The 10,541-nt window shown below is 45.9% G+C and overlaps 1 protein-coding gene across 4 annotated transcripts; it reads right to left on the reverse strand.

Annotated features, from left to right (window-relative positions):
• Positions 1 to 1,641: 1,641 nt before the first annotated feature.
• LRATD2 (LRAT domain containing 2) lies at positions 1,642 to 9,687 on the reverse strand. 4 transcript variants are annotated; one of them, XM_009675790.2, is made up of 2 exons: positions 9,666 to 9,687; positions 1,642 to 7,913 (listed from the first exon to the last, which is right to left on the reverse strand). In XM_009675790.2, the coding sequence occupies exon 2, from the start codon at positions 7,906 to 7,908 to the stop codon at positions 7,012 to 7,014; it is 897 nt and encodes a 298-aa protein (XP_009674085.2). In that variant the 5' UTR covers positions 7,909 to 7,913; positions 9,666 to 9,687; the 3' UTR covers positions 1,642 to 7,011. The 4 variants fall into 4 exon arrangements, with proteins under 4 accessions (XP_009674085.2, XP_068789375.1, XP_068789374.1 ...); XM_068933274.1 differs by lacking the exon at positions 9,666 to 9,687 and adding an exon at positions 8,834 to 9,096; XM_068933273.1 differs by lacking the exon at positions 9,666 to 9,687 and adding an exon at positions 8,471 to 9,003.
• Between the last annotated feature and the right edge of the window lie 854 nt (positions 9,688 to 10,541).

The raw sequence follows: 10,541 nt of genomic DNA on the forward strand, positions 1-10,541 counted from the left end.
GCAGCCTTCCCATCCATCACTTACAGCCTTTTGTGGGGTGAGGGCTTTCACTCCTGCTCTTGCTGAAAGTGATCCACAGTGCAGAAAAAAGAGAACTGAAGAGAAAACCTCACTGCAAAACTCCCATCGTTCAGAGCACTCAGCTAGGAGGGATAGGGACTTCATCGCAGTCCATACCCCTGTGAATATATCTTGCATAAACTTATTTCTGATTTGAGAGTGAAGTTGCGAAGTAAGAAATGCAGGTGCTACTTTTAAGAAGCTCCTCCATTATCTGAGGTCTAATATGTTCCGGGAGTGGCCACTGGGGTCTGACGCAGGATCCTGCTTGCTGGATCCCCCCTCCCCGAGCATGGGACATGAGCTGCTTTGCTTTGTGTACTTAGAGAAACTTTTGGATGTGTGGAAGGCATAGAGCTACAAGAATCTGGAAACACGATCTAAAAAAAAAAAAAAAAAAACAGTGCTTCAGAGTTTAGGGGTCTCCAGTGTTAGATGGCAGCTCAGCAGGGGTTTTGGGATATTGATTCAGACACCTGACTCCCATTTTAGGTCCATCATGTTCCTTTTCAGATCTAAAATCAGGCACCTGAAAACTCAGGCACTTTTGCAGTCACGTAGAGCACAGCCTGGTGCCTCATGCATCGTGTTTAGAAGCACATACAAAGTCTCTGCCAAAGCTAGGAACTAAATGCTGTCCTGGAATCCCACCCAAGGTCCTGAACCTTAAAAGCTACTGTCTCCGTTGTAAGGGTCTGTCTTACTCTTTGTAATACCCATAAGACGGCTTTCAAGGATGGCTTCAACCACAGAAGAGCTAAGATCTCTGCTAAACTTTCAGCAGAAGTGTAACTTGTTACAGCTACATTTCCTCAGGGTGGCTTTGCTCAAAGTGTTCTCGCTTGAACTCACTCATTGCTTTTGTGTGAGATACTACAGCTCTTTCTGGTCAGGATCTCAGGAACAAGCAGAGTTTGTCATATCGCTGTTTTTGCAGTTGTGGATGTGCATCCTGTGGAAGGCCTCGACAAATTAAGAACTGTTACGCTACAGATATAACATCTTACTATGATGAATGACCTTCATAACCTTCAGCAAGAAACTTCTCTGCGCCTGGTATGAATGCTCAGTAGCGGGGAGAACATAGGTCTCATAGCATCCCTGGAGCTTCTGTGACACAAAACATCACACAAACCGAACAGTTGTACAGATTTTTCCAAAAACTTCCTGTGAGTTCCCATGTTCTCTCGTTTCTCCTTCTCACAGACAGTACATCTGTTCCTTTAGCAGTTGCTGGCAGACAAGACAAGCCTGGGTGCCAGCTAATACTATATGATCTTCTGCTGAATTCATTTTCCACTTTTAAAATTAAATTATGGGCCAGATCCTCATCAGATTTAATACAGCTATTGCCTATTAACCAGCTGATGGTCTCATCTTGTACAGAGATATTTTTCCTCTCCCTTTGGAGCAAGAAAATAACCAAAGAGTTAGATTTTTATCTGACATGTAAAGTCAGTGAAAACATTGATTGTTTTTGCCTGCTGCATCCATCATGACAGAAATTACTACAGTTTTCCAAGCAAGCTAGGGAAAAATACACCATTCAAAAAGAAAAAAAACAAACAAAAAAACAAAGAGTGTAAAAGATACTATAAATCTTTTATTTCTTTTTAGCTACTATGCAAGGCCCTTCATTTTGAAGGAAATGGTACAATCAATGATCTGTACTTCTTTCTCAGGAAAAGAAGAGATATTTGCACTAACAATTCAACATTTACTGACAAAAGACAGCTTACAGAAAAGGCTCATGGAAAAATAAAAAATCATTACTTTGTGATTACACTTGTCATTGTGAATGACTCCATGAATTGTTACAATACCAGAGACTTTGTGTATTTAAAGAAAGCTTCTAATTCAATATTAATGCAAAAGAACCATCTTAACCACTGATGTTTGAAGTTACCCTGATTTCTTCTTATTCACAGTCAGGAAAAAAAAGTCCGATTTGAAAAGTCTAAGCCCATTACACAATACACCTGGCGTTATCACTGCACATTAATTTATAAAGGTGGCCAAGTCAACGCATATACTCAAATAACAATAGCTTTCTTACAAGTAGAAACCGCTGGTGGAAACAATGCATTTCCTACCTCTACTTAGTTACTCATCTCTGATCTGTCATAAAAAATTAAAATTTTGCTTTCAAAAAATATTTCTTCCTACATGGCTGTTATAATTATGGTTGGTACTGTTAGTTGTCAGGAAAGCATGGGCGGTAAATCACTTGACAAAAAGTCTCATACACCCAAGGACAGACCTTTGGCAAGACCTAACCAAAGGGAAAAAAGAAAAAGAAAACCACTATTACATTCAAAATATGAAATATATTCATCCCACAATACTACCTATTTTAGTACTGAAAATAGGATATTGAACTTATATTAAAAAAAAATTAGGAAGTTTAACTGGAGTTTCATTAATATAAAATAACTGAAACTTTACCCTCAAAGTCTAGAATCCTTGATTCTACAGAAAATATTTTTTCTAAGTAAGAAAACACAGTTTTTCAATTAGCTTTTGGTTTTTTTTCCTGTTCACCTTGCAACTGGCTGCTACATTGGTCCACTGAGCTCTAGAGAGTTGCTATAATCAGTACTTTGCATTCACACGGAAGCAGGGATAACTTGAAATAGTCCTCAGTTTATGTCCTTTTTCCCTGCCATGGAAGGTGAATGTCTAAATTGTGTTTTTAAAACTACTCAATCAAGGGATAATTCTAGGTTTTACTATAAAGCTTTTTCCAATACATTATTTGCATCAAACACACCAGTCCTCTTAGGAAATAAAACTGCTCATCTACATTTCCTAGCTGGATCTACATTTACACATCTGGGGCTTAGCCTTGCCAGCCTTAACATGTGCATAATGATATTCACAGCAGCCTTCTTATCAGTAGATATGCCCAGATGAGTAAATTCATACAGATGATAGTGTTTGCACAATCAAGGATCTTAAAAAAAAAAAAAATACTATTAACTTTAAATATTTAAAATGCAAGGCAAAGTTCAAGCATGACAAGACAGACAAAGATATCAGAAAATAGTCTGCAGCAAGATCATTATCTTCGTTTACAGCTACCGTATAATACACCTCTCTAGCCTTCTGCTGAATCAATGCTATCCCTGGATTTCGAAGGGGAAACTCAGGCCAAAGTTTGGGCCGGATTCCATAAGCCTTGTTTGGTCAAGAGGCCCTTTTAGAAGCAGCTTTCACAGAGCTGTTTGTTCTCCCTACGTGATTATGCAGTGTCAAATCCTCCACACTCCCACTGGAGACCCGAGATTGAAATTCCAGGCCCTTATTCAGAACGAAAGGTAAATCTTCAAGCACATGAATAGTCTTAGTGATTGTCAAGCATCTCGAAGCAGGATCTATTCATAACTTCAGATTTCGGTACAGGCTTAGGACCTTCACTGAACTAGAAGTTCTACAGGAGGGTCACACCTGAATTTCTATATGTTAAAAAATAAGCTGTAGAGAAGAGCACTTTTGTCTATTCTTCTCTTGTTTTTTTTTTTTTTTTTTGATTAAAGGTCTTGAAATAAGACATATACACAAAAAAGCCTGTTAGGAGATTTCTCTTTAAAAATCAAGCTCTAGAAATCCTAATCTAGTCTGCAGACAATAACCAAATAAAGTAGAGCAAAGACAGAAAACTAAGCCATTGTGATGTGCTTCTACAGCAAGCCGTGTTCACTCATCCAGCTCAGTACAGGTCCATAGCTTTAAAACCAGACTGCTTAGAAATGTGTACAGTGCTGTTTAAGAGCACCTATTAAATAACACTGCCTAATCAACAGGTAAGGAAAAAGGACCCACCCATGAAAGATTCAACAGTTGCATCTTGAGCTGTTGGGATGAGGAACCACTATATGAAGTAGTCTTCTACTAGACCAAGTTAAAAAAACAACAACACCACCACCCTCCAGGCTTCGTCCCTCCACCCATCGTTTTTGCATAAAATGGAATGGCAGGAGACAGCATAAATCCCCAAACATAATTGGCAGAAATTTGAGTACTCCAAACATATGCATGTGTTTTAAATAAATACTACACACCCATGTCCTGGGTGCTGAAGAAATATATAGGTTTCATACCACAGTACATGGCCTCCCAAACTGCTTTGCTCTTGGGCAAGCTCCCCCCCCACTCTCAGTCCTAGCGAGGCAGTGCAAGCTCCGAGATTCTTTGCTAAGGCCCACATGGGAATTTATCCCAAGCAGCATGACCGGTACAGAGAAGCACTAAGATCAGCACAAGACACGATTTCATTTAGTCAAAGAAGCTTTGCTCTGCATTCTCAAGCAGATTTGGTCTCTTTTATTAAAAAAATAAAATAAAAACACAGAAAACAAAGCCAGACTATGCAGGATATCTCAGATGCAGAGAAATGTCTAAGTGTCATAGTTCTGATGTTTCAGACACAAGGGAAAAATATTTTCATAACTAGTTTACTGTTTAGTACCCTGTAGATACATATTATTTGACAACTATAACAGCTTCTATACTTTATGACCTAGAATATACTTTAGATCACTAATGAAAAATAAATCCATTCAGAGGACTGCAAAATAACACGTATAACAACTCACTTTCAAACGCAAGATGCAAGGTTCTTATGATGGAATAATTTTTTTAATCTTTCAAAAATATCTGTAAGAAAATATTATTTTACATACATATATTACACAGTGAAATAAACTTTGCTATGTACAAGGTTTCAGTACTAAAGAAACAACAGCCAGACATTTACTCGTTCTCTAGATAATCTCAGTTCTGTTTCCTACCAGTTAGTACAAAAGAGACCCTCCTTCGTCCTTTTTAGGACTATTTCAGAGATCATTTCAGCTTGGAGTGGTTACTGGTTGTTGCACAAAACCTGTGTGCAGACACCCACATATTAACCCTACCACAGTTCAGACATGGATAGTTATCATGCTTTTAAAGCAAGGTTGCACATCCGTCTGACAACCACGGTAACTTGAGTACAGCTCAACTGCATATTGAAGAAAAATGTCATTAGTACAGACACCTGAGCTATAGCATTCTAAGGGGGTTTGGTGTTAAATTCTCCTTTGGAGCTGGGCATTGTAAAGCCCAAAAATTAGAGCACGGGAATCATTAAAGGAATAGGATCTAGCGCATTCTGCATAACCCTAAAAGCTGCTGGTTTTTCCTCCTGAAGTGAGTATGAAGTGGTCTTTCACAGCACAGAAGCTTTTTTTCTAGATTGTGTATTTTAGGCAGAAAACTCAACAATACAAAGCTATTTAGACCATGTTATCCTTTTATGTTCAGGGAAGTTGCTTCATATAGTCTTAACTAACCAAAGCCAGTATGTACTTACTGAATGACAAACTTTGCTCTCATCTCAGAGGACGAAAGGACGTGGAGTACTTTGCTATTTGCAGTATAACTGTAAACAGCTGCAGGGAAGACTATTTGTTATGCCCCAAGTTTACATCACTCCGTTAATTTTATGATTTAAATGAACTCGAGCTTATTTTCAAGTTCACATCACCACTGTTGTGTTTAGGAATTTCACATTAGAAACTGCCTCCGAATCAATGTTTGCTCACACGCTTAAGATCCCCAGACAAAGATCCATTAGTACTGTGTGTGTGGGAAACCAGTTCAACAGACGCACGGTTGGGAACAAGTTCAGGGAATATTCGAGGCAGGTAGCACCTTACTTCCCCCCCCCCCCCCCACCTCCCCAGCTTAACAAAGGGCTCGCACAACAACTCTTAAGGCATTTCCTCACCAATGCTATAGCTCAGCTGTGTACTGTGAAGACTTAACAAAAAAAAGGGAAACGTGAAATTCTTGATGAAAGTTGTTTGTGGTAAGGAAGGAAAAGAGGAACACCCAGACTCTGCCTGTGTTGCCCTTCCATCCTGTGCTCCATCCCAGCATTTGCTATCGCAGCCTTGTTTGTTGTAGTGCAGAACCTGTGAAGTGCTCGTGGCCAGGGGCACCCAGCCCACCCTCCTGAGTAGCAGCTTGCTCGGACATCCTAACGCACGTGAACAACCTGCTTCCGCCACCTCAATGTATGCCACTGATGTTTTTGCGAGTTTTGTCACTTGCTTTAAGGGAAGCCAGGCAGCCCATGATGAGTGTTGGCATAGCTCAGCATTTCCCTACTACGAGTCCGACCACATACCAGTGCACAGATTTCATGATCAAGATTGCAAGCTCTCTCCTCCTTGGGATTGTTCAGCAATGAACACAGCCTCTGCTCTCGAAGGAAGCGACACTGATAACAGAAGAGGCACTCCCCCTACCCACAAGTTTCTTTAAGGCGGCACTGGGCACATCAAAACCATTTCACTAAAAATCAGTGGGGATTTCTCCCATACGTCTTTTGAGGGGGCTGGCTGAGAAGCCACAGAAGCCTTGCACCTGCAGATGTAAGCAAACAGTTTGCTGCAATACCAACAGGAGCCACAGCTGAAGAGAAACAGGGGCACAGAAAGGAAAACAAAATCCTCATGCTTCTTTGCTACCCCAGCTAATCAGGCACTCAGAGCTAGGTGGCCATATCCTGAAAGTTGTTGGCTCCTTAATAGTATTAAATACCCCTAACTTCTGCTGATAAGTGGATGTCAAAGGCATTTAGCATCTTGTAGGGTCAGGCCTACTGGCAGATGGTTGAGGGAAAGGCTATGCGCTTAGACGGCAGAGAGGAAGGGAAAGAGGAGGGAGTGGAGAAGGGGTAGGATGGCCCTGAGTTTTATCCTCTGCAAATAAGTCAGTGCTCCATCAAGCACTGAAGGAGTTAAGCACTAAATCACAGACACTTAATCAGCTTTCCCCCTTCCTTTCACATGTGATTGGAATGAAGCTGCACTGAAGCAGCCCAAAGGGTTTATAACAGCTCAATTTCGCAGCCTTCAGTTTTAATCCCCATCACCCAGCCTAAGCAGCATGGTGGTGCTGAGGCTGCTACTCCATAGCAGTCTGAGCACCTGGATGATGATCTTCCTCCTCCTCTTCTTCCTCCTCCTCTGCAGCCTGCAGGTGGCTGGAGAGCTCCTGGATCACAGCAGCCCTACCAATCTGGTCATTTCTCCTCTTCTCCATGATCAGATCCTCTAGGCTCTGAAACTCCAGCGTGTGGCTGCGCTTGTCACCCAGCCGGATCTGCAATCGGTAGGGCTGCTTGCCTATGCGCAGCTCCCCGCCGATTTTAAACTCCCGCTTGCCATACCGGCACCAGGCAGCAAAACACTCCGAGTTTCTCCAGCTCAAGTCCCGGTCCTTGCAGCCCACCTGCTCCAGGGCGTTGCGCACCACAGTGGCCGGGCTCAGCGGTTTGTAACGGTACAGCCAGTTGGCAATGCGGCCCCGTCTACCCTGGCTTGCGTCAGTCAGGAAGCTGTTCACCACCTCCAGCCTGTGCAGGTGCACGACTTGAAAATCCCCGACGTAGACCACCCAGTGCGGATACTGGGCCTGGCACACAAACTCCACCAAGTCACCCGGTTTGCACCTATTCAGCAGGTTCTCCGGTGTATATGTGCTCAGGTGCCCCCCACCTCCTTCACCACCCTCCTCTGGCAGCGTATCCTCCTCAGAAAAGCTCTTCTGGTAGATGCACTCATCCCGGTAATAGACTGAGCACTCCACCTCATGCAGCTGGGGATCATAGGGCTGCAAGGCAGGGTGCTCACCTCCCAGATCATGCACCGAATCCTGTTGCTGCTCCAGCTCATCATCATCATTCGAGAAGATGTAGGACACCCCGATCCTGGGCCCCTCATCTCTGTCCATACCTGTCGGGTCAGCCGTGGGAACTTCCTTGTAGTTCAGATGCGTCAGCTTCTCCACCTGGTTCCCCATGCCCACTGCAACAACAAGCAAACAATGGGTCCGTGAAGGCAGGAGAGGCAGCAGAGGGATGGCAGGGCATGGACCCAACCAGCACCCCACCTCTGCTGGCCACAGCACAGCTTTTGGGGGGGGGGGGGGGCAAGCAGGTGGAAGAGTACCATGGGCAGGGCCAAAAAGGCAGTCAGAGCCCAAGGCAGTGACCCGAGGGGGCTGCAGAGGAGAGGAAGGAGACCCTCACCCTCCTACCGACCCGGGGGAAGGGGTGCTGGGGAGGAAGGCAAGGCCGCACGGCCACCTGTTAGTGTTAGCCGGCAGGGAGGAGGAAGAAGGAGGAAGGTGCGGGAGCAGGCGGCGGAGTGAGGAAGCACCGTGCCTAACCCGTCAGCGGGGGCCGCAGAGGGCCAGGGGGGCCGCAGCCCCCTCTTCTCCTGCCCGGGTCTCAGGGTCCAAGCGGGTGGCGGCGGAGTTGCGCGCTCTCCCCAGCCGGGCCGCCGGGCAGGTGCGCCTCCTTCCTTCCTCCCCTCCTCCTCCTCCTCCTCCTGCCCCGGCACCAGGGCGGTTGCAAACTTACCCGGCGGGGAAGGCTGCGCGGCGCCGGGAGCGGCTCTAGGGCGAGCTGGCGGCGGCCCGGCTGCCGGGGCTGAGCGCGGAGCGCGGCTGGCGCATGGTGCGCATGGTCCCCCCGGCCCGGCTCCGCTCCGCTCCGCTCCGCGCGCAGCAGCAGCGCCCGTGCGCCGCGCTGCCGGCACTCGGGGCTGTGCAACAAGCGCCGGAGAGGCACGGCCAAGGGGAGGGAGGCTGGATCCGGTTGCGGACGCCCCGGCGAGCGCTCAGCCCCCAGTATTTAAAGAGGCAGCTCTTTTTTTTTTCCTCCCCCCCCACCTATTTTTCTTTTCTTCCCCCCTCCCCACTCCACCTTTCCTCCTCCCCGCACCTTTTCCCTTTCTTCTCTCCTACATGCTAAGCGCTTTGCTCCCCTCCGAGGTTGATTTGCAAGCGGAGGTCGGCCGGGAGGGCTCTCGGCGCCACGGCTGCAAGACTCTCCGCGGCGCCTGGCTGCGGGAGCGTGTGTACACACACACTCGCACACACACGCACACGCACACGCACGGGGGTGCTGCCGAGCCGCTGCTCCTTTAAGGGAACGGTGCCACAAAGCAGCCCGACCTGCCGGTAACTGGGAGCCGGAGTTTGCCCGGGACAGCACCGGGAGGCGATGCAAAGCCTGGCACCCTGGGAAAGCGCCCGCCCGCAGCCCCTCTCCGCGGAGCCCCCCTGCCCCCCGCCGGGGCGCCGGGAGTTGCCTCCTCGGGGCCGCAAGCAATAACGGGGAAGTTGTAAAAGCCCACAAAATCAAAGAGCCCGACTCTCCTGGGCTGACTTAGCGTCTTAGATTCCATCGTGAGCGAAGCATATAATTAGTTTTATTAATTTCTTTTCTTCCCGACTCCAAGCGATCGCTCTCTTTTTCAATATAGAAGGTTATGATTCTTTCCCCCTAGAAAGGAATTATCAGAACTGATGGGAATATTTTTCTTCCTGGGTTTCGGGGAATGCAAAACACTAAAGTCTGCTTTTTCATTAATGCCTAGTTAAGTCTACTAGGTAGGTTTATTATTCTCACTATTTCCACATGCCCTGGTAAATCCATGCTGTTAAAATAGACTTTGCACAGAGAATTTATGGGAGCTAGGAGTAATGCCTTTAAATTGTCTCATTTATTCCCTTTGTCTATAGCCTTGTAATTTGTAAAGCGAAGCGCTCACCGCTGTTTTGAGGATTCGCTAAGCAGCAGCAAGTGAAGGAACAAACGGAGTGTTACCAGGGTGCTGGGCACTGCCTACGAACTCGAAGAATACCATTTCCCTCAGATTATACGCCTCTGTGATTTCAAATATAGACCTGCCCTTTGGGGGTGGGGAGAAGAGCTGCTGCTCCAGGGAGATGAGCGCTGTGCTCTACGCGGGATGGTGGGGCAGGGAAACGCGCTCAGCCCCAGAGGAGGTGACAGGCGGCTGGATTGAGACTTGTTTGTTTTGAATTCAGCTACTGGCTCTGTCTACATGAGTATTTTAGTTCTCATCAGGAGTGTGCTTTTGAAGTGAATTTCCAGACCCCCTCCACACACACACACTTTCATTTTGCATCCCAGATCATTTTCAAACAATGCAAACTGGATTTCTTTCACATTAAACTAAACTAGATGTACTCCAGCCACAGCATCAGACTAGAGCTAGTCTAGTAAACCTCCAAAATGTGTGTAATGTAAATATTACACTGTCACCACTGCCTATTTCACTCTGCAGTTCCTCTTCTCTTGTGCTGCACTATTTGCTGATGTAGCTGGTGTTGGACAAAAGAGGGCCCTGCTTCATAATCAGAGCTTTGTGAAATTGCTTCAGTAATTAAGGATGGGCAAGTGTAGAGCTGAGAGTCTGCTGAAAGGGGGAGCTGACCTGAACATAAAAGTGACTTTTAAGTGTTCTCCTATTTGTACCGAAAGCTGTATCTTGGACTGTACCTTACTGTCTTTTGAGCAATTTTATTTCTTGGCTAAAATGGTTTAGCAGCCTTATGTTAAAGGCCAAGTTTCTTTTTGAATTTACTACAATGTGTGGAAAGTTGTGCTTGTGCAGAAGTAC

Source organism: Struthio camelus, chromosome 2 (genome assembly GCF_040807025.1).
Source record: "Struthio camelus isolate bStrCam1 chromosome 2, bStrCam1.hap1, whole genome shotgun sequence".
Taxonomy (NCBI): domain Eukaryota; kingdom Metazoa; phylum Chordata; class Aves; order Struthioniformes; family Struthionidae; genus Struthio; species Struthio camelus.